The 20693-nt window shown below is 44.6% G+C and overlaps 1 protein-coding gene across 5 annotated transcripts in view; it reads left to right on the forward strand.

Annotated features, from left to right (window-relative positions):
• Positions 1 to 20693, forward strand: part of LARGE1 (LARGE xylosyl- and glucuronyltransferase 1) — a 640944-nt gene that overhangs the window by 513279 nt on the left and 106972 nt on the right. For all 5 annotated transcript variants that reach the window (XM_032139623.2, XM_032139621.2, XM_032139622.2 and 2 more), the window contains 2 exons: positions 17766 to 17878; positions 20018 to 20143. In XM_032139623.2, coding sequence (XP_031995514.1) covers positions 17766 to 17878; positions 20018 to 20143 — 239 coding nt within the window. The remainder of the gene's footprint in view (positions 1 to 17765; positions 17879 to 20017; positions 20144 to 20693) is intronic.

The raw sequence follows: 20693 nt of genomic DNA on the forward strand, positions 1-20693 counted from the left end.
CAAATCAGTCAGAGAAGCAGCAAAAAGTACCAAATCTAGCATCAAGAGACTTTTATTCAAGCCTGTATTCTGCCACTGCATAAGCTTCCTGACCTCAGGCTGCTGACCTCACTTCGAAGTCTTGGTTTCCTCATCTATAAAATGAAGACGCTGACTTAGTGATGCCCAGCCCCTGGGCCTCTGGTTCTGAGATGTGGCTCTTTCATTCATCACACAGCAGATCTACCAAAGCCAATGTCATCAGAGTTAGAAAGACCTCAGCTGAAACCCCAGCTCTGTCACTCACCAGCTGTATGACCTCTCCGAGCCTCAGTTTCCTTGTTTGTAAAAACAAGCAGAAACATACCAATTTCATGGGGCTGTTCCAAGGACTCACTGAAATAACATAACAATCAGGATCCCATCAAGAAAGACATCTGCCCTTGGGAGTCAGCATATTTGAATGAAGGGACTGCATATGGGGGTGAATGGGCAGGATCGAAGGCATCAGCAAGGGATGCTGGGGCACCCAGGGACTAGCCGAAGCTGAGAGCTGGTACCAGTTCTGGACTGAGAGATGTGTGTTAGTTTGCTAGGGCTGCCGTAACAAAATACCACAGACTGGGTGGCTTAAACAACATAGATTTATTTTTTTCTCACGTTCTAGAAGCTAGAAGTCTGGGATCAAGGTGTTGACAGGGTTGGTTTTATCGCACCCTTCTCTCCTTGGCTTCTATGTAGATGCTTCCTCTCCCTGCGTCTGTAATCTCCCTTCTGCGCATGTCTGCATCCTAATTGCTCCTTCACATGAGGACACCGGTCCTATTGGATTAGCCTGAGACAGCACTGCAGAGCCTCTTCAGGGAGGGTGAAGCCCCACAGGCTATATACCAGCTACTAAAAAAATGACTACCATTCTCCAAACAGAAATCCGATCTGCCGACTGGCTGGTTGGCATGGAGATTTTCTTTTTCTTTTTACTTTTTTTACAAATAATGGGCTGGCCTCTCCCCATCAATCTTGCTAGATGCTTCACGGCACACGAGGATGTCTCATTTGCCTCCCAAGAAGGACGAGACGGCGTGGATGGCCAAGCATTTCTGACCAGTTGATTGGACACTGGTCACCCGTCTGACCTCATTTTAACTTAATTACCTTTTTAAAGACCTGTTTCCAAATTCAATCCCATTCTGAGGTTGCTTGGGGATTAGAGCTTCAACAGATGAATTTGGAGGAGGACACAATCAACTCTTAACAAGATGTAAAAGGAAGCAATAATGGTGCCAGAAGCCACTGAAGGCTTGAACCATGGAGATGGCTGCCAAGCAGAGGCTGAAATGGAGGACACAGCCATTGCTGGGAATGTTGCCCACCCACGTGCAAGAGTGTGTGAGGGAGAAATACACTCTCTTTCCTCCCACCCTCCAAGCTGTGGCCGAAGCTTCCGATCAGGAACCAGCCACCAGGGATGCCAGGTGATCCCAGGGCACAGAGAAGGGCAGAGTATGGACCTGGGAGTGGAAAAACTGGGAATATGTGTCTGGCACAGAAGGGGCACTCACGAAGTGTTCATCCTTCTCACCTCATAAATGAGGAATTAAAGTAGAGAAGACACCTGTGACCTCTGCACACCTCCCTTAATGTGTTTTCAGCGTCCGCTTTTTTTCTGAGCATGTGAATGCGTGAATAATGAAGGCATACTCAGTTGTGCCCTTCCGTGCAGACTCACTTTGTTTAAGCTGGAAGTTGCAGAAAGCTTTTCGCCCTTTCGGCTGTTCAGGAGCTCCACATTCCAGCAGGTGCCAATACATGTTCAACTGGTCAGAGCTGCTCGGCCATCCACGCCATCTCTCCCTTCTAGGGAGACAAATGAGACATCATCGTGTGCCGTGAAGCATCTAGCCAGACTGATAGAGAGAGGCAGATTCATTATTTGTTAAAAAATTAAAATATCCATACCATCCAACAAACTGGCCAGCAGATCTGACTTCTGTTCAGAGTTGCAGCCATTTTTCAGTAGCTGGTGTATAGCCCATGGGGTATCAGACCCTCCCGTCCCTCCCCCAGATGGCTCTGCAGTGCTGTTCTATGCTACTGCATCTACCCCAGCTCTTCAATTATTGCGTTGTGCTCCGTTTTATTCAGTGGCAATTTTAAGACCAATATCTTGGTACTGCTCAGTATATTGTTGCTGCTATACAGCTGCAGAAAATACTTCCTCCTTCCTGAAATAGGCTGGAGAGTTTTTAATAACTACTGTAACTGCAGTGGCCTAGACACAGCCAGAATATCTTCATTCAGTAAATGTTATCTCCTGCGTTCTGATGGACTGCCTGTGAAAGCCTGTCTTGTCTCAGAGCAGGACCTCTAAGGGACTTGACATCTTCATGGATTTCTGAGCGAGAGAAGAGACAACTACAGACGAGCGAGCGTGATTTCTGCCTTGGGTTTTTCTTATCATTTACTGTCTAAAATGTGCAAAATTACTTGCCTTCTGTGATTTAGTGATTAGCTGAAAATCTGTCCAAATCTGGAAAATGACAGTAATATTACTTTCCTGGAACTGCTGTAACAAAGCACCACAAACAGTGGCTCAAAAAAGCAGAAGTTGGCCAGGCGCAGTGGCTCACGCCTGTAATCCCAACACTTCAGGAGGCCGAGGCGGGCAGATCACGAGGTCAGGAGATCGAGACCATCCTGGCTAACACAATGAAACCCCGTCTCTACTAAAAATACAAAAAATTAGCCGGGCATGGTGGCAGGCGCCTATAGTCCCAGCTACTCAGGAGGCTGAGGCAGGAGAATGGCGTGAACCCGGGAGGTGGAGCTTGCAGTGAGCCGAGTTTGCACCACTGCACTCCAGCCTGGGCAAAAAAAAAAAGCAGAAGTTTCTGGTTCTAGATCCTTGAAGAATCGCCACACTGTCTTCCACAGTGGTTGACCCAGCAATCCCATTACTGGGTATATACCCAAAGGATTACAAATCATTCTAATATAAAGACACATGCACACGTATGTTTATTGCAGCACTATTTACAATAGCAAAGACTTGGAATCAACCCAAATGCCCATCAATGACAGACTGGATAAAGAAAATGTGGCACATATATACCATGGAATACTATGCAGCCATAAAAAAGAATGAGTTTCATGTCCTTTGCAGGGACATGGATGAAGCTGGAAGCCAATATTCTCAGCAACTAACACAGGAAGAGAAAACCAAGCACCACCTGTTCTCACTCATAAGTGGGAGTTGAACAATGAAAACACATGGACACAGGGAGGGGAACATCACACATGGGGGCCTCTCAGTGGTAGGGGGATGGGGAGGGAGAGAATTAGGACAAATACCTAATGCAGGAAGGGCTTAAAACCTAGATGATGGGTTGATAGGTGCAGCAAACCACCATGCCACATGTATATCTATGTAGCAAACCTAAATGTTCTACACATGTATCCAAGAACTTAAAATTTTTTTTAAAAAGCAGAAGTTTACTCTTCCACAGTCCTGGAGGCTAGAAGTCCACGTGAAGGTGTTAGCCAAACCACGCTTTTTCTGAAGCCTCTAGGGGAAAATTCTTCTCATTCTTCCTTGCCTCTTCCAGCTCTGGTAGCACCAGGCATTCCTTAGGGCATATCTTCAACCCCTGCCTCTGTCGGCCCTCTTCCCTTTGTGTCTGTCTCTATCTCTTCTTCTTATAAGGACACTAGCCATTGGATTGGAGTCTACTCTAATCCACTATGACCTCATGTTGACTTGATTACAACTGCAAAGACATTTTCCAAAAAAAGGGTCACATGCATAGGTATCGGCGGTCAGGACTTGAACATACCTTTTGGAAAGGACATAATTCAACCCATAAAAACACTTTTCCTCAACTTTTTATTTGCAAAGCACTCTGTGGTTAAAAGGAACTATCTGTGGAATCTCCTCTGATCTGCAGAGTTGACCAGGAATTATCCCTCTAGTTTGGCAAGTGAGTCTAAACGGACTAAGGAAAGCTGAGATGAGCTTAAACAGATTGATTATAGAGAAGCAGAGAGTTGGAGGAGTCAGAAATAGCTCAGGAGGAAAGGTGGGAGGAGTCTCAGGGACTTAGATCCTTGACTTTTTTTTTTAACTTCGTATTAGTTGTTTTGCTTTGACCAGCCACATAGCCTTTCTGAGCCTCAGTTTCCTGAAGCCGTTGGGGATAGAGACGGGGCATGGATTTGATAACCTTCTTTGAGGTTTTTTTTTTTTTTCTAGCTTAATATAGATTCCAGAAAAGACTAGCAAAGTAGGCATCAGGCATCACCCACCCATGAATGCCCAGCCAGCGTTGAGAAGGGGGTCTTCTCTGTTGGTACATAGCTGGACACACAAAGCCAGAAATTCACTCATTTCCAGTCAGCTTCGGGACCCACATTCCTTTACTTTAAAAGTGGGAAGAAAAATATATTAAGAACTCGTCCAAACCAGTAAGTAAAAGGGCAGACAACCCAATAGAAAAATAAGCAAAAGAACAGGCGGTTCCCAAAAGAGGACAAAATGGACAATTAACATATAAAAAGACTATGAGCCTCATTAGTCATTAAAAAATGCAAATTAAAATCCATATTGCTATACCACTATACAAAGTGTAGACCTACCCGAATGCCTAAAATGCAAAAATTGAGACAATGCCAGTTTTTAGCGGGACTGTGGAGCAACTGGAATGCTTCAGAACCACTTTGCAATATCTACTTAACCTGAGCACATGCACACTCAATGACCTGGAAATTCCACTTGGAGGTATGTACTCAACAGAAATGCATACACATGCCGTCAAAAGACATGTTCAAGAATGTTTAGAACAGCCCAAATGTCCATCAGTGACATAATGGGTAGAATAAGATATTCATGTCATAGATTATTACACAGCATTAAGATGAACAAACGACACCGGCATGCATGGGATGGATGGATTTCACAACCGTCATATTCATACAAAGGGCACATACTGTATGATTCAAAGCATATAAAGCTCAGAAATGGATAAAACTACGCTATTGTGTAAGAAGGCTAGATGAGGGCGGGCATGGTGGCTCATGCCTGTAATCCCAGCACTTTGGGAGGCCAAGGCAGTAGGATCACCTGAGGTCAAGAGTTCGAGACCAGCCTGACCAACATGGAGAAACCCCATCTCTACTAAAAATACAAAATTAGCCGGGCCTAGTGGCACATGCCTGTTATCCCAGCTACTCGGGAGGCTGAGGTAGGAGAATTGCTTGAACCCAGGAGGCAGAGGTTGCAGTGAAAAGAGATCGCATTATTGTACTCCAGCCTGGGCAACAAGAGCGAAACTCCATTGCAAAAAAAAAAAAAAAGCGAGATGATGGCAAGATAGTGGGTAGGTTTTTGACTGTAAGGGGGATTCTGGTCTAGTGATAATTCTGTTTCTTGGTCTGGGTTCTAGTTATTCAATTCATGAAAATTCATCAAGCTGTACAGTTATGATCTATGCACTTTTCTGAATGTACATTCCACTCTAATAAGAAGTTTGCTTATAAAAGCAAAAAACAAAAGTACTCTGCAAGTTTTTGTTGAAAGTATTTGCCAGCCACCAAACCCTTTGTGTTCTTAGTTCTATCACAACCTTGGCCAAATGATTTCTGTCCAGTGAGATAAAGAGGAAGGGTGAAGTGTTGTTGTCTAAAAGAACCACTTCCCACACCATGAGATCCAACCACACCCTCCTTTGGGAGCCCACCCTGTCTGCCTAGAACATACCTCAATTTACCCATAACACCTCCAAGCTCTCTCGAGCAGGGACGACTGTGTTCTTTGTCTCTGTGTTGCTAAAATGTATATTTATTGAATGAATGAGTGAGTGAATGACCACACTCCATTCCATTCACACTTGAGAAAAACCCAGCGAAGTTAGGGAAGATTTGAGATGGAAGGATTTCCACTTTCTCTCCCACCCCTCCCTCCTTCCCTGTCTCTCTCTGTCACTCTCTGTCTCTCACTCTGTCTTTCTCTCTCAAAAAGCTTTCAGGAAGAAATAATTTAAAAAGCAAAAGCTGGATTACAGAACCTTTTCATTTATATGATCAAAAGTGAGTCCCAGGTAAAATCAGCAGGGGATTTTAAATTAAGTGGTTTTTAATAAACTTACTTTCTGTTGGATTATGAATAAGAAGAGAACTCTAGTGCTTCAAAGCAGAAGGGAGGAAGGTTGCGATTGTGAGGGTGATTTTCATCAGCATTTCTGAGATGAGAGTCCGCGCGCTCCCCAGAGCCTCCTGCTGAGCAGCTGCGTTGTGTCCGTAGGATTTCACTGGTTCAAACCAGCAAAGCCTCAAAAACCACTGAAGGACTAAGGAGCAAATCTTCATTTTCACATAGTGGCTTCTGCATTAGAGGTGGAGAGCTGAGGAAGTGCAGACAGAAGTCAGTGAGGACTCAAACTGAAGGGACAAGCAATATCCTATTAGATTCCCGGGGGAAAAGGGGCAAATCGTTCTGACAATGTTGGAAGCCGTAACCACCTTTGAGATTCACTGTGCACACTGATATATCAAAACCTATTTAACTTTATTTAACCCTAATCAATCATCTCCTACACTTATTTAACTTATTTAGCCCTGCTTCCACAACATGTACTAGCTTCCTACAGAATGCGATATCATACACTGTGAGAAGCACTGAGTTTAGGAATAAAAGGTTTCATCTGAAACTTGCTCTGAACCTCATTCAAAGGAGTCATCCAGGCACTTTGGTCCCTACTTTTTCCTCCTGAGCCAAGGAAGTATGTGGTCTGAATTGACCAACTCAATTCTAGCTACATTCTTGTAGCTGGGCTGAAGAATGAAAACAGGCCAGGGAGGGAATAGTGGCAGAACCTTCTCTTAAACAGTTAGTTTTCATAATGCAAGCTTAAGGCATTCCCTTTTGCTGAAAAAGTTTTAAAGAGTTCTTGCCTGCAAGTAGTCCTGTACATGCTATAAAGTTACTTGGGTAGTTTCAGATGCAGAAAGAAGGGAATGTCCCTAACATGCAGGAGGGAAAGTTGACATAAGTTAGCTCTGACACAGTGTCCTGAGTTGAATATTTCTTGGCTCTATCCAGTTACCCACTATCACTAATCTTGGATCAGGCCCTACCCTAGGCCTACAGCTTCCTTTTCACACAGGACTGTCCTCAGGGAAGCCCTAGTTTTCCTGGCTTTTTTTTTTTTTTTCTTTTTTTTTTTTGAGACAGAGTCTTGCTGTGTCACCCAGGCTGGAGTGCAGCGGCGCGATCTCGGCTCACTGAAGCTCCGCCTCCTGGGTTCATGCCATTCTCCCAAGTAGCTGGGCCTACAGGGGCCCGCCACCACGCCTAATTTTTTTGTATTTTTAGTAGAGACGGGGTTTCACCGTGTGTTAGCCAGGATGGTCTCGATCTCCTGACCTCATGATCCGCCAGCCTTGGCCTCCCAAAGTGCTGGGATTACAGGCGTGAGCCACCATGCCCAGCCCTTTCTCGGCCTTTTATAATGATTGGGATCCTCCCAGGTTTTCACAGAGGCAGTCTGGTTATGGCCTGTGGTCTTCTCAAAGTCCTTCAAACATTTACTTACTGCTCCTCCAGGAGCTACTCTTTTGTTTTGGCTTTAGACCCCTGATTCAGCAAAGCCTCACCATATTTAGTTATGAGCATGTAGATAGACGCACACACACACACACACACACACACACACACACATACACATACACACACACTCTCTCTCTCTCTCTCTCCCAGGAGGCAACATGGTATGGTTGAGACCACAAATCAAAGAGTGAAATTAATTTTATCACATGTTAGCTATATGGAAGCTTTAGTTTCTTCACCTGTAAAATGGAGGTAATTCTGTCTACCTTAGTTTCTTCATCTGTAAAATAGAGATAATTCCATCTACTTTGCAAGTTTGTCATAAGAATCAGAGGTCATCTGGCTGGGTGCGGTGGCTCACACCTGTAATCCCAGGACTTTGGGAGGCCAAGGCAGGTGGATTACGAGGTCAGGAGTTCGAGACCAGCCTGGCCAACATGGTGAAACCCCGTCTCTACTAAAAATACAAAAAATTAGCCGGGTGTGGTGGCACACGCCTGTAGTCCCAGCTACTCAGGAGGCTGAGGCAAAAGAATCGCTTGAACCTGGGAGGCAGAGGTTGCAGTGAGCCGAGATTGTGCCACTGCACTACAGCCTGGGCGACAGAGTGAGACTCTGTCTCAAAAAAAAAAAAAAAAAAAAAAAAAGAATCAGAGGTCATCTAAGTTCCTTCTCTCTTCTCTCTAGTATACAGCAGTTGGCTTGATAAATGGTAGGTATTATCATCATTGTCACCCTTTTTAGCTTCTCTCTTTTTTTTTTTTGCAGTTGCACTGGCAAAAAATAGTGTCTAGCTCATAAAAAAGCATTATTCTCACTTTCCTCTCTGCACAGATACCTACTTTTCTTTCCCTGCCATCTTGATTACTGAGCTATTGCTAAAAAGAAAATATTGCCCTCTGATCCACAGATGAAAAGCCCTACTACTTGACCAGATGTTCATGAGAGAATCCTTTGATTTTTAATTAATTTATTCATTTATTTATTTAGCGTTGGTCTCTGTGCTCCCAGCACAACAGCTGTAGGTAAAGTGCTGCGGGTCACATGCATCCCAGCCAGCTCCCTTGACAGTCCTTGTCAAATTTAAGGCACAAGGCACGTTGCCTCTGTGCAGAGCACTCAGGGCCAAGGGGCTTGCTCCCAGCTCCCAGACCCCGCTGACAAGGATGGGAATGGGAGGATCACCCAGCAGTGAATGCCAGGCAGAGGCCAAAGTCAGGCTTTTTGGCACCACCTTCCTCCTGACAGCAGAAAAGCAGGGTCAAAAGTCTGATTTGGGGCATGCATTCCAAAGCCAAATCCGTGTTGTTTCAGCTTAAAAGGCTCCAGTTTCAAGTGGAGCCATTTTCATAACTTGAAGCAGTATTCACTTAAAAATCCTCTTTCTACTTTGCACGCATGCACATAATTTATATTAAATCCAGTGGGAATTATGCAAGTTCAGTGAGGTATAATTAGACACCTTAATGAGGAAATGTATAGTTTCCGTAAGTGTCATTTATTAAGCTTTTATGTACCACTTCATATTTTGAAAGCACTGCACAGCCATTAATTAGGATATTTCTGCAGCCCCATAGGAGCAAGGTCAATAAACAGAGTTCTGTTTCTCTTGGAAATGTTGTTTCTCAAGTCTTTTATGACCTGAGTGCAAACTCCTAACCTTTGAAGAAACTGGCAGATTGTCTTATAAGCTCATATCAATATGATGATTATATTTAACTTCCTAAACAGACTCATTAGCTGCTTAAGAATACAATTTAAGCTCATAACTTTCCATACAGTGGATTTTCTTTCCTTTATTATTATTTGTTTTCTGTGGATGTATCTCTTAGCTGCCACTTGGAATAACCTCAAGAGGTCTCCTGAGCATGCAGGCTGTGACACTATAAGCCAACTGTTTTCAGAACACTGAGAAGGCTATGGGCCTGGAAATGTTTGCAAATATTGCAAATATTTCAAGTTGTCCAGTACATTTCACACTCACGGGAATTTTGAAGATTATTTGAATAATCAGTGGATTACTGAGAAAAATGATTTACTAGGTGTGGACATCAATTATCCATTAATAATTCCCACTACAGCACTGATGGATACTCTTCCGCTGCACCAGATACTTTAAAGATGCCATTTTTCTTGTTTTTGTGTTGTTGTTGTTTTTAAGACAGAGTCTCGCTGTGTCGCCCAGGCTGGAGTACAATGGGGCGATCTCGGCTCACCACAACATCCGCCTCCTGGGTTCAAGCAATTCTTCTTTCTCAGCCTCCTAAGTGACTGTGATTACAGGCACCCACCACCACGTCCGGCTAATTTTTGTATTTTTAGTAGAGACGGGGTTTTGCCATATTGGCCAGGCTGGTCTCGAACTCCTGACCTCAGGTGATCCACCCTCCAACGCCTCCCAAAGTGCTGGGATCACAGGCGTGAGCCACTACACCTGGCCCCCATTTTCTTTTTTGTTCCTCATAGTCACCTTGGAGTTAATGTGGGATTGTCACTATATTACAAATAAGGATCTGAGGCTTAGAAACAGTGACTTTTTTCAAGAATCATGTCGATATTAAGCAGTGATATCAGGACTCAGAACTAAGAGTGTGTTTTCCAAGTCCACTGCAGTTTTTTCTTTTTCCTTCCCCTTCTGGGATAGCTACAAAAAAAAAAAAAAAAAAAAAGAAGAAGAAGCTTGTGTTCCCAGAATTCATTCTGCTGTGTCACTCTGAGGATGTGAGGATATCGGTTATAGGAATAACCTGTGGTAGGCTGGGCACGGTGGCTCACGCCTGTAATCGCAACACTTGGGGAGGCCGAGGCAGGTGGATCGTGAGGTCAGGAGTTCAAGAGCAGCCTGGCCAACATAGTGAAACCCTGTCTCTACTAAAAATACAAAAAAATAGCTGGGTGTGGTGGTGGGCACCTATAATCCCAGCTACTCGGGAGGCTGAGGCAGGAGAATCGCTAGAACCCGGGAGGCAGAGGTTGCAGTGAGCCGAGATCACGCCATTGCACTCCTGCCCGAGTGACAGTTCAAGACTCCATCTCAAAAAAAAAAAAAAAAAAACACCTGTGGTTAATTATAGATTGATGAGCAAAGACAAATGTTCTCACCCATGCTAGACAACTTTATGCAGCCTTTCTAAAATTTTCTTCTTTGGGAGAAGAGGGGGACATGGGTCATTATCTTTTGAGGTCTGCATTTCAAATGTGGTGGACAGTATTTGCTACCTGCTAGATATTCAGCAACCCATTCCTTTGAAATCACTGTCCTAGAGAGAGAAGCCTGTCTGGTTTGACCTTTGTTCTTCCTGTCTCTCACTTATATAACTTTTTTTATCCTTAAGTTTCAGTGTAGACGTCATTCATTTCAAGATGCCCTTCCCCTAATGCTTCCCCTGAGACACAGTCTGTTTACCTGTACCCCAGCTCCCATAGTTTTTCTCCGCCTCCCATTTATCACAGTGCTTTGCGTTTTTGTGATTACCTGTCTCCCTTCCCTATCAGGCCTTGCTCCCTGAGAACAAGGACTGTGTTTTAAAAACTTCCAAGTCCCCAGTTAACTAATGAATAGAACCAAAGCAGGTGCTCAGATAAAAAAATTTTGAAATGAATCATAGGCAAAATGACTTCTCAATGCAGGACCTGTGATTAAAAGTAGACAGTCAGCTGAGCGTTGTGGTTTACGCCTGTGTTCCCGGCACTTTGGGAGGCTGAGGTAGGCGGATCACTTGAGTTCAGGAGTTCAAGACCAGCCTGGCTAACATGCTGAAACCCCGTCTCTCTTAAAAATACAAAAAACATTAGCCAGGCATGGTGGCGCACACCTGTGGTCCTAGTTACTCAGGAGGCTGAGGCACAAGAATGGCTTAAACCTGAGAGGCGGAGGGTGCAGTGAGCTGAGATCGTGCCACTCACTGCACTCCAGCCTGGGCAACAGAGTAAGACTCTGTCTCAAAAAAAAAAAAAAACACACAACAAAAGCAGACAGAGTCCCCTCTGGTTTGGCATGCCAAGAGCAGCTTGCCTGTGGCCCAGCTGTGGTGTCTGGGAGCCCTGATTCCCAGGAGCCCACATAAGCCTACGTCAGCCGAGTACACGTATGACATTCACGTTTAAGAGGAAGCATGGTCTTTAAAAATGTCTAGGAACAAAGAAGAGCCATCCATGGGCTCTGCTGGCACAGGAAGCACAGGGTCTTTATTAGTTCTAATGTTCTAAGATAAACGGGGCAGTAGGAAGCATTTGCCAGCACTGTGACATTGGAAACATCACCTCCATCCTCAGCACCTCAGTTCCCACATCGATGCAAACTCAGCAGTAAGGTCTAACCAGCCCCCTTTCTAAGAATGTTGTGAGATTAGAGGATGCTTAAGAAGCTGAGAGTGAAATTCATAAGCTTTGTGACATGTTTGCTCATGAATGTTTTTGTTTGCTTTGGATTCTGATTCTTGGTTGAATCGGGGTACAGAGAGTGGTATATGTAGTAAACTTTCTGGAATTCCAAAGAGAAAAGCAGCCTGAGAATCAGCTCATCAAGTTCACAGAGGCAGAGGTTGCGGTTGTTTTATGGCAGAGTGCCATTGTGCCAGTTTTCCTGGAAGAAGTGGTCTGATGAAAGAAAAGAAAATTAAATTATGGCCAGAACCAGATGGTCTGGCCACAACCAAGGGGTTATAGCTTGTTCTGAAGACCACCCTGAAATACTGGAGGCCTTTGATCTTGTGAAATGACAGGATAAATGACAGCAACATTTCAGCTTGGTTTTTTGTTTGTTTGTTTGTATTGTTTGTTTGTTTGGTTGGTTGGTTGGTTTTTGAGACTGAGTCTCACTCTGTCACCCTGGCTGGAGTGCAGTGGTGCAATCTCGCCTCACTGCAACCTCTGCCTCCCAGGTTCAAGTGATTCTCCTGCCTCAGCCTCCCAAGTAACTGGGACTATAGGCACACACCACCATGCCCGGCTCATTTTTGTATTTTTAGTAGAGACAGGGTTTCTCCATGTTGGCCAGGCTGGTCTCAAACTCCTGACCTCAGGTGATCTGCCGGCCTCAGCCTCCCAAAGTGCTGGGAGTATAGGCGTGAGCCACCGCGCCCAGCTAGTTTGGCTTTCTAAAACAGATTCTGTTGCAGTCACTCTCTTGCCCCACATCCTTGTCTGGCTTTCAGTTGTCCTCAGTAGGACTTCCCAACCACTGTGTCACACATGGGTGACAAGTGCCAACAAAATCATCTCCTCAGCCTTGGGGACACTTTGGTAGGGCCTGGGGCCTCTGAAACCCTTGAATCAGCCTTTCCAGCCATAAGCAGCTTAACTCCCAGTGGGTTTTAAGAATAGCATTTTCTCTGTAGGAAATGGCATAAACATGGTTGGAATGCACCTGTGCTGCATAGATATGAGGCTCTTCCTGATTTATTGCCTGTTCATGTGTTCAGGCTTCTGTCCTGGCATTTGCCTAAGCCTGCTATTGAAACCGTCTGGCCACAATACACTCTAGTTCTTGCGTAGCCCAATCTTGTCATGCATCTCCTGCCTCCGTGCCTTTGTCCATCGTGTTTCCTCAGACAGCTTCCCCAACTTCCTGACCAAGTCCTAGCCCAGGCCACCCAGGCCTCCCTCCTGTGAGCTGTCTTCATAAACACTGCGTGTTCTCAGTGTTTGCGGTCATCACATTGAATCCTAATGATGTACGTGTCTTATGCGTGTTTCCACAAAAGGGCCTGGCAAAGAATGAATGTTGCACCTCCCGTAAATATATGCTGAGTTAATATGTTGAATAAAGCCCATGAGATTGGCCAGGCGCGGTGGCTCACACCTGTAAAATCCCAGCATTTTACAGCTCGCGCCATTGCACTCCAGCCTGGGCGGCAGGGCAAGACTCTGTCTTAAAAAAATAAAAAAATTTAAAAAGCCCATGAGATTGGTGAAAGTAGGGAAGCAAAATAAGTACAAGTCTATTTCTATGAATTCACACATAGTAGCTACTCAATAAATAACTGTTGAATGAATGAATAAAAGAAATGTAAAAGGCGTTTTAAATTTAGAATCTGTGGACTCGGTAATGGCTGACTGTAAGAGAAATGGAAGATGGAGTAGTTGAAGATGTTTCGAGACAAGGAGCTCCTTCAACGGCAATCCTTGTCCAACTTTGGAAGCTGTACCCTAGATAAGCTCTCGAGACATGAATTAAGATTAGGATATTTATTGCAGCATTGTTTATAATGGCAAAAACATAGTAAACAACCAAAATGTCCTTCAGGAGAGGAATGGATAAATAAATTGTGGTATATGCATAAAATGGATGATGTGATTACAGTGACTAAACTAGATAGGAAATACTAACATAGTCAAATCTTAAAGACATAACAGCGGGTGAAAAGGCAAGTTAGAATAGGAAATACGCAATCCAAAACACACTAAAAATACCATGTGTTGTTATTATGTGCATAGAGGATAAAAATATAAAAAGAAGCCTAGAAATAAAACACAGACCCCTCAGAATACTGCCTTCCTTTGAGGAAGAGAGGAGGTAGAATGAGATGAACTTTAGATTTATCCGTAATGCTTTAATTTTTTAACAGTAAATGTGGCAATGTATTATAACATCCATTATATCTAGGTGGTGGGTATTCATTATATTAGTTTGTGTGCTTTTCTATTGTTTTGAAATAGCTCATAATTTTAAAAATTAAAGTCACACAGAAGAAAAGACTGGCTAACAGGGAGACTGATCCTGCATTTCTGCATTTAGTCATCTGTTTCAGACATTCTGACTTTTCAGGCAACCTGGCAAATCACATCGGCCAAGTCTCACACCATTTAAAAGCATCAGTTCTCAGCTTGGTCACCAGACACTCATAGATTTATCCTGGACCTCTCTAGAGGCTTCAAAAATGTGCATTAATGTATTTTTTCATTGCTTCTAGCTTCCCACCATCCCCCCTCATTTTTTTAATACATTGGAGCATCTCTCCAACCTAATTGTAATGCATTTTTGTAATAAGATTAATGAAATTCTCTTCTCTCTTCTTTTTTGTTTTTGTTTGTTTTTGTTTTTTTTTGTTTGTTTGTTTTGAGACAGAGTCTCACTCTGTTACCCCCACTAGAGGACAGTGGTGCGATCTCAGCTCACTGCATCCTCTGTCTCCTGGGTTCAAGCTATTCTTGTGCCTCAGCCTCAGGAGTAGCTGGGACTACAGGTGTGCACCACCACACCCGGCTAGGTTTTTTGTATTTTTAGTAGAGATGGGGTTTCACCATGTTGGCGGGGCTGGTCTTAGACTCCTGACTTCAAATGATCTGTGCACCTTGGCCTCCCAAAGTGCTGGGATTACAGGCATGAGCCACCACGTCTGCCTGCCCTTTTTTTTTGTTTTTTGTTTTTTGTTTTTTGAGATGAAGTCTTGCTCTGTTACCTAGGCTGGAGTACAGTGGCACAATCTCGGCTCACTGCAACCTCTGCCTCCTGGGTTCAAGCAATTCTTCTGCCTCAGCCTCCTGAGTAGCTGGGATTACAAGCACACACCACAATGCCTAGCTAATTTTTTTGTATTTTTAGTAGAGACGGGGTTTCACCATGTTGGCCAGGCCGGTCTTGAACTCCTGACCTCAAGTGATCTGCCCACCTTGGCCTCCCAAAGTGCTGGGGTCACAGGTGTGAGCCACCATGCCCAGCTTCATTCATATCTTTGACTGGAATAATATTTTCTTAAATCAGTCGCCAGTGACTTACATCACTATATTCTTTTTGTTTGTAACTTTGTAAATGTTTCTTTTCTTTCTACCGCCGCCCCCCCACATTGTTTATCTGAGTAAAACAATCAGATAATACATTTATGGTGAACAATTTCCACTAGGTACCTTCCTCCCCAACTCCGTATTCAGTAACATGACATTGCTAGCTTGAAATTAGCCATGATGGCAGTGTTTACACCTTGGCAATTGCCAAATGCTACAAATCTGGCCATTTTTTCCCCCAGCGAGCTGATGGTTAAACATTACCAGCCTACCACAAGAGTGCTCAACAGTTTTCTGAGCTGTGCAGGGCAAGTAGCATTTTTCTCATTTAACACTCATAGAAACTGAGAGTCAACAAAAGACAGGTCTTGACCTGAGTCCTATGGCTCCAAAGTGACATTGCTGGGGCTCTAGTCTATGTGGTTGAGTGGAAGAAGCACTGGCCTTGGAATCACGCAGATCTGAGTTTGAATCTGACATAGCTCCTTCTGAACTGTGAATTGGCAAGTGTCCGATTTAGCCCCTCAGTTTCCTCACCTATAAAATAAGGATAACAAAATCTATCTTTTAGAGATCTCAGGGAGCATTAGGGGAAATGATATGTGATATGCAAAAAACCTAACAAAGCCCAAAGGACCTATGCAGCAGATCTAATTTGTCCTTCAGACTTACAAGTTCAGATCTCTGTGTATTAGCCCATTCTTCCCATAACCATATAGATACTTTTTTTTTTTTTTCAACTCTACCTGGCCAAACACCTTTCACTAAATGGTGAATATATCTTTTCTCCAAATATGTGCCACTGGAATAAGTAAAGAGGCTTAGAGTTGACATTTGTATGTGATTTGGGGAAATCAGTTTCTTTCCTAGAGTCTTGGAAATGCAGGTGCTAGATTTCAACTAAGATCATTTTTCAACTGCCTTGAGTCTTCCCCACTGACCATTCTGCTGAGCTAAGCATCCTGAAGAGGATTGATTTGGGAGCCCCTGGGTGCTACAGTTCCACCCACCAAATTGACTGCAGTGGCCTGCAGGGAAATTCTCTCGGCTTTTTGTGTTCAGTGCTCAGGGCTTTTTCTGCTTGCTCTAACTGACCTGATGGTAGATAGTTGCTTCTCAGCCATTCAGCTAAGCCTAAATGTATTTTTCTTTTTTAGATTTTAACTGATCTATTTATTTTTTGCCTGAATAATACGTTTAGTTGTTTTAGCTTTTTTTTTTTTTTTTTTGAGATGGAGTCCTGCACTGTCGCCCAGGCTGGAGTGCCATGGCACGATCTCAGCTCACTGCAACCTCCACCTCCCAGGTTCAAGCGATTCTCCTGCCTCAGCCTCCCAAGTAGCTGGGATCACAGGCATGCACCACCACACCCAGCTAATTTTGCATTTTTAGTAGAGATGGGGTTTCACCATGTTGGCCAGGCTAATCTGACCTCAGGTGATCCACCCACCTCCCCTCCCAAAGTGTTGGGTTTACAGGCATGAACCACCACCGCACCCCACTGTTGTTTTAGCATTTTAAAAAATACAAAAAGATATAGACAATGGGAATTTCCCTCCCTAAACAACCCTCCATTCACCCAGGTCCCTCCCGCAGAAAGTAACCAAGAAAAGATATCAAGTAAGAGGAACCACCTCTTATTATTAGTTTCTTATGAGCTCACAGGCTTCTGGAGCTTACCTTAAAGACCCAGCGTAGATGGGCCAAAAAGACCCTCTTGAAATCAGGAAGACTGAGACAGGCCCATATGGCTTGTCAGTAATCATCAAGCAAATTGGCAAAGCCATACCCAGAATAAAGTCACAGAGGAGCTGCCTTTTGTGTGTACGGATAAATGGTATACATTGTACAAATTCCACCTATCAGCTCAACCTAGTAGGTGGTCATATCTCTGGGGAAAAACATAGGAGAGAATCTAATGTCTTTAAGGAATGTGCTCTGTATCCAGTGCAGAGCTAGAATCTTTTTTTTTTTGTCATTATTGTGGCGAAATATACATAACATAAATATACCGTGTTAACCATGTTTAAACATACGGTTGAGTGGCGTGAAGTCCATTCACATTGTTGTGTGACCACCACCACTGTCCATCTCCAGACAATGCTAGGCTCTCCCTGCCCTCCTCACTTACTCCTCACAACAGTCCTTTGAGGCCTGTATGACCAGTCTCCATACAATGAGGAGGTCTCAGAGAGATGGTTTCACGTCTCCTACCGAGTAACTGGCAGGTCCTAGGCTTGAACCCAGGTATATTCATCACCAAAATAGGTGCCCCATACTGTGGAGCCTCATTGGAAGAATTTTTAGAGAGAAGACTCACTTGCAGCAGTGCATAGGTCTCTTGTCTGCATAAGACAATCATCCCTGAGAGACTGTGGCTGTGCTGTGAGTAGGCGTGCCTAGCTCTCCATCTTACTATTTTATTTTTTAATTTTCTCTTTTATCCTGTGCTGTTGCCCAGGGGTGATCCTGTTACTTCTGGATAAGCTGCGGAAGATGAAGTGGGAGCAGATGTGGAGGCTGACCGCAGAGAGGGAGCTCATGGGCATGCTCTCTACGTCCTTAGCTGACCAGGTGAGTGGCCAGCTTCGAAGGTGCAGCTATTCCTGAGTGCGCTGGCGCTGTTTCTCAAACTTAAAAGTAAATCGATCTGAATGGTTTTCTACGTATTGTGTGACTCTGTGTGCTCTGATACAGCTGCCTTATTCTTGCCAGTCTAAGACAACAGCTCAACTCCTTAGTGCCTTCCCTTTGTTCATTCAGCAGACTTTCACTGAGTACTGTGTATACCAGGAGCCAAATTCAGAAAAAGGATGACAGAGATAGATGAAGGATGCAGCACTTGCCCTCATAGAGCTTAGAGTCTGCTGACGCAGACTCATAAGTAGATGTCGGTGTCCTCCTCGTCGCTGGGTGGAGTGCACAGGGCCTGCTCTCTGGGACCCCAGAATGCCACAGCATATTTCCCAGGCAAGGTTTCACTGGCCTCCCTGGCAAATAGAGTCTAACCTTTAATCTAAGCCTTTTGCTTAGATGCTGTACTAGTGTCCCTTTACTCAAGGGAAATGCACTTAAATAGAAAGGATAAACTGCAAGGAAACCACCTTGCTATACAGGCAGCCTCAGAAGCTCCTTGAACTCTACCAAACTGTTAGCAAATATTCATTTTTATTCATTTTTATTATTTTATTTTATTTTTGAGATGGAGTCTCGCTCTGTCACCCAGGCTGGAATGCAGTGACGCAGTCTCGGCTCACGGCAACCTCCGCCTCCCGGGTTCAAGCAATTCTGCTGCCTCAGCCTCCCAAGTAACTGGGATTACAGGCATGCGGCACCACACCAGGCTAATTTTTATATTTTTAGTAGAGACAGGGTTTCTCCACGTTGGCCAGGCTGGTTTTGAACTCCTGACCTCAGATGATCCACCCGCCTCAGTCTCCCAAAGTGCTGGGATTACAGGCATGAGTCTCTGCACCCAGCCAACAAATATTCATTTTTTAAAAACCCATTCCTCATTTTGACGTCCTAGGAAAGGCAGAGGGCTCCAGTCTTTGACTTTGAGTCTACCAGGATCACTCATTTAAATTTTCATCTTCCTGTGGCACTGGTAGCTGTCTTCAGGCATGAAGATGATTTCTCTGAGTTTTCTGCATTTCACCGTTTCCTCTTCATCCAAAGAGCCAGCTCACTCTGCATGTTTTTGTTCAAAGTGCAATTTCCTGGTTCGTCGAATGCCTGCAAAGTTTCATAACACAGAGGAAACAAGAAACCCTGCATGATTACTTTACTATTTTTTAAAGTATTATTATTCAGTATTTCCCAAGCAGCCAGAAACTGATTTCCTTTTTCAAACACGAGATAGAGTATAATGAATGAGTTTAAGAAAAAAAGTAATACCCAGGTGGCTGTTTTAAACCTGGGGGAAAACCGTCCACCAGCCTCATATTTCAAGTCAGGTCACAGTGACTTGAGCATGTCCCCCAAAGCTAGCAATTGTGTGCCCGTGTCCAGTGAGGATAGTTTATTCAGCCATCTTCTGCCACGAAGGCCCATAATTCACCTCCCGGCGCCACCTGTCAGCAGCTAGTTAATAAGTATGGCCTGGTGCAAGAGCTTGGAGAAGAGCCCAAAAAAGGTAAAACCTCCCTAGACAAGTCAGGATTGGATCTTGAAACAGAGAGTGCATATCCTGGGCACCATGGCCTGCAGAAACCCAAGGAGCATCCATCACTGAGTCCACCGCAGGCCCCAGGAAGCACTGCTGAAAGGGAGGATCTGTAATTTGTCTCAGTCCCTGAAGGAGTGGGGCTACTTGTCATCATACAGTTTCCTCTCCAGGAGGCTCAGGATGGATAACACAGGGCTCCTGCCTAGGAGGCCAGAGAGGAAGGAGACTTCATTTTTCATATGCCGGTGAGGGTAGGGAAGACACCCCGTGTCTGCACGTGAGCTCACTGGATAGGGCCTTATGAGACCAGCAGGACTCTGGAGCTTCCAGTCAGCCTGGGGCATTCCCTCGTCTCTATCCAAACATTATTGCTTGATTCCTAGAGATAACAGGCAAGAGAGATGCCCCACAGTGCAAGCCAGCCTGTGTTCAGAGCAGGAGGTTCAAGAGAAGCCCTATCACAGGGGGTGCAGTGCCTTGAGAGCCAAAATGGGCAGCTGGACCATCCGACTGTCTTGACTGTGTCTTTGGCTTTCATCCCCCAGGATATTTTCAATGCCGTCATCAAACAAAACCCCTTCCTTGTGTACCAGCTCCCTTGCTTCTGGAATGTGCAGCTGTCGGACCACACCCGCTCCGAGCAGTGCTACAGAGACGTGTCGGATCTAAAGGTAGGGTCAACACAGGCACATCCCTGGAGGTAGGGTGAGGTGGGCTGAGGGGACCTCCCAGGAGCGTGGATGGCTGGGAGATTTATGTGCAATGTGGTGAGAGAGATAAGGGCACAGGAGAGCAGAGTGAGTATGCTTTTCATCTTTGTGGGGTGTTGGTTTTTTTCCACCCTTGTTTGGGCTTTCTGGAAAGCCTAAAGCCTCCTGGCGTAAGAACCAGCTTGTGTGGTTATGATTCTTGCCATCTGCTGCTGGCTCTTTTGGTTCATGCCAGCTCCCCAAATCTATTCATTCAACTCAAGCAAAAATATTTATTGAGGGCCTACTCTGTGCCAGGTGCTGTAGATGTGGATGTGAATAATTAACCTGCTTCCAAGTCGTGTATGACTTGGAGGAGGAGAGAAATGTGCAAAGAAGTAAGTATTTAAAAAAGGACAAGTGCTGTGACAGGTGTGGGTGGGTGAGTGGGGGAGATGCAAGCATAAATGTCTCATTCTTCCTCACAGAGGGGGGGCAATGACAGAAAAAGCCTTCATCACCACTCTCTAGG

Source organism: Hylobates moloch, unplaced genomic scaffold, assembly GCF_009828535.3.
Source record: "Hylobates moloch isolate HMO894 unplaced genomic scaffold, HMol_V3 SCAFFOLD_19, whole genome shotgun sequence".
Taxonomy (NCBI): domain Eukaryota; kingdom Metazoa; phylum Chordata; class Mammalia; order Primates; family Hylobatidae; genus Hylobates; species Hylobates moloch.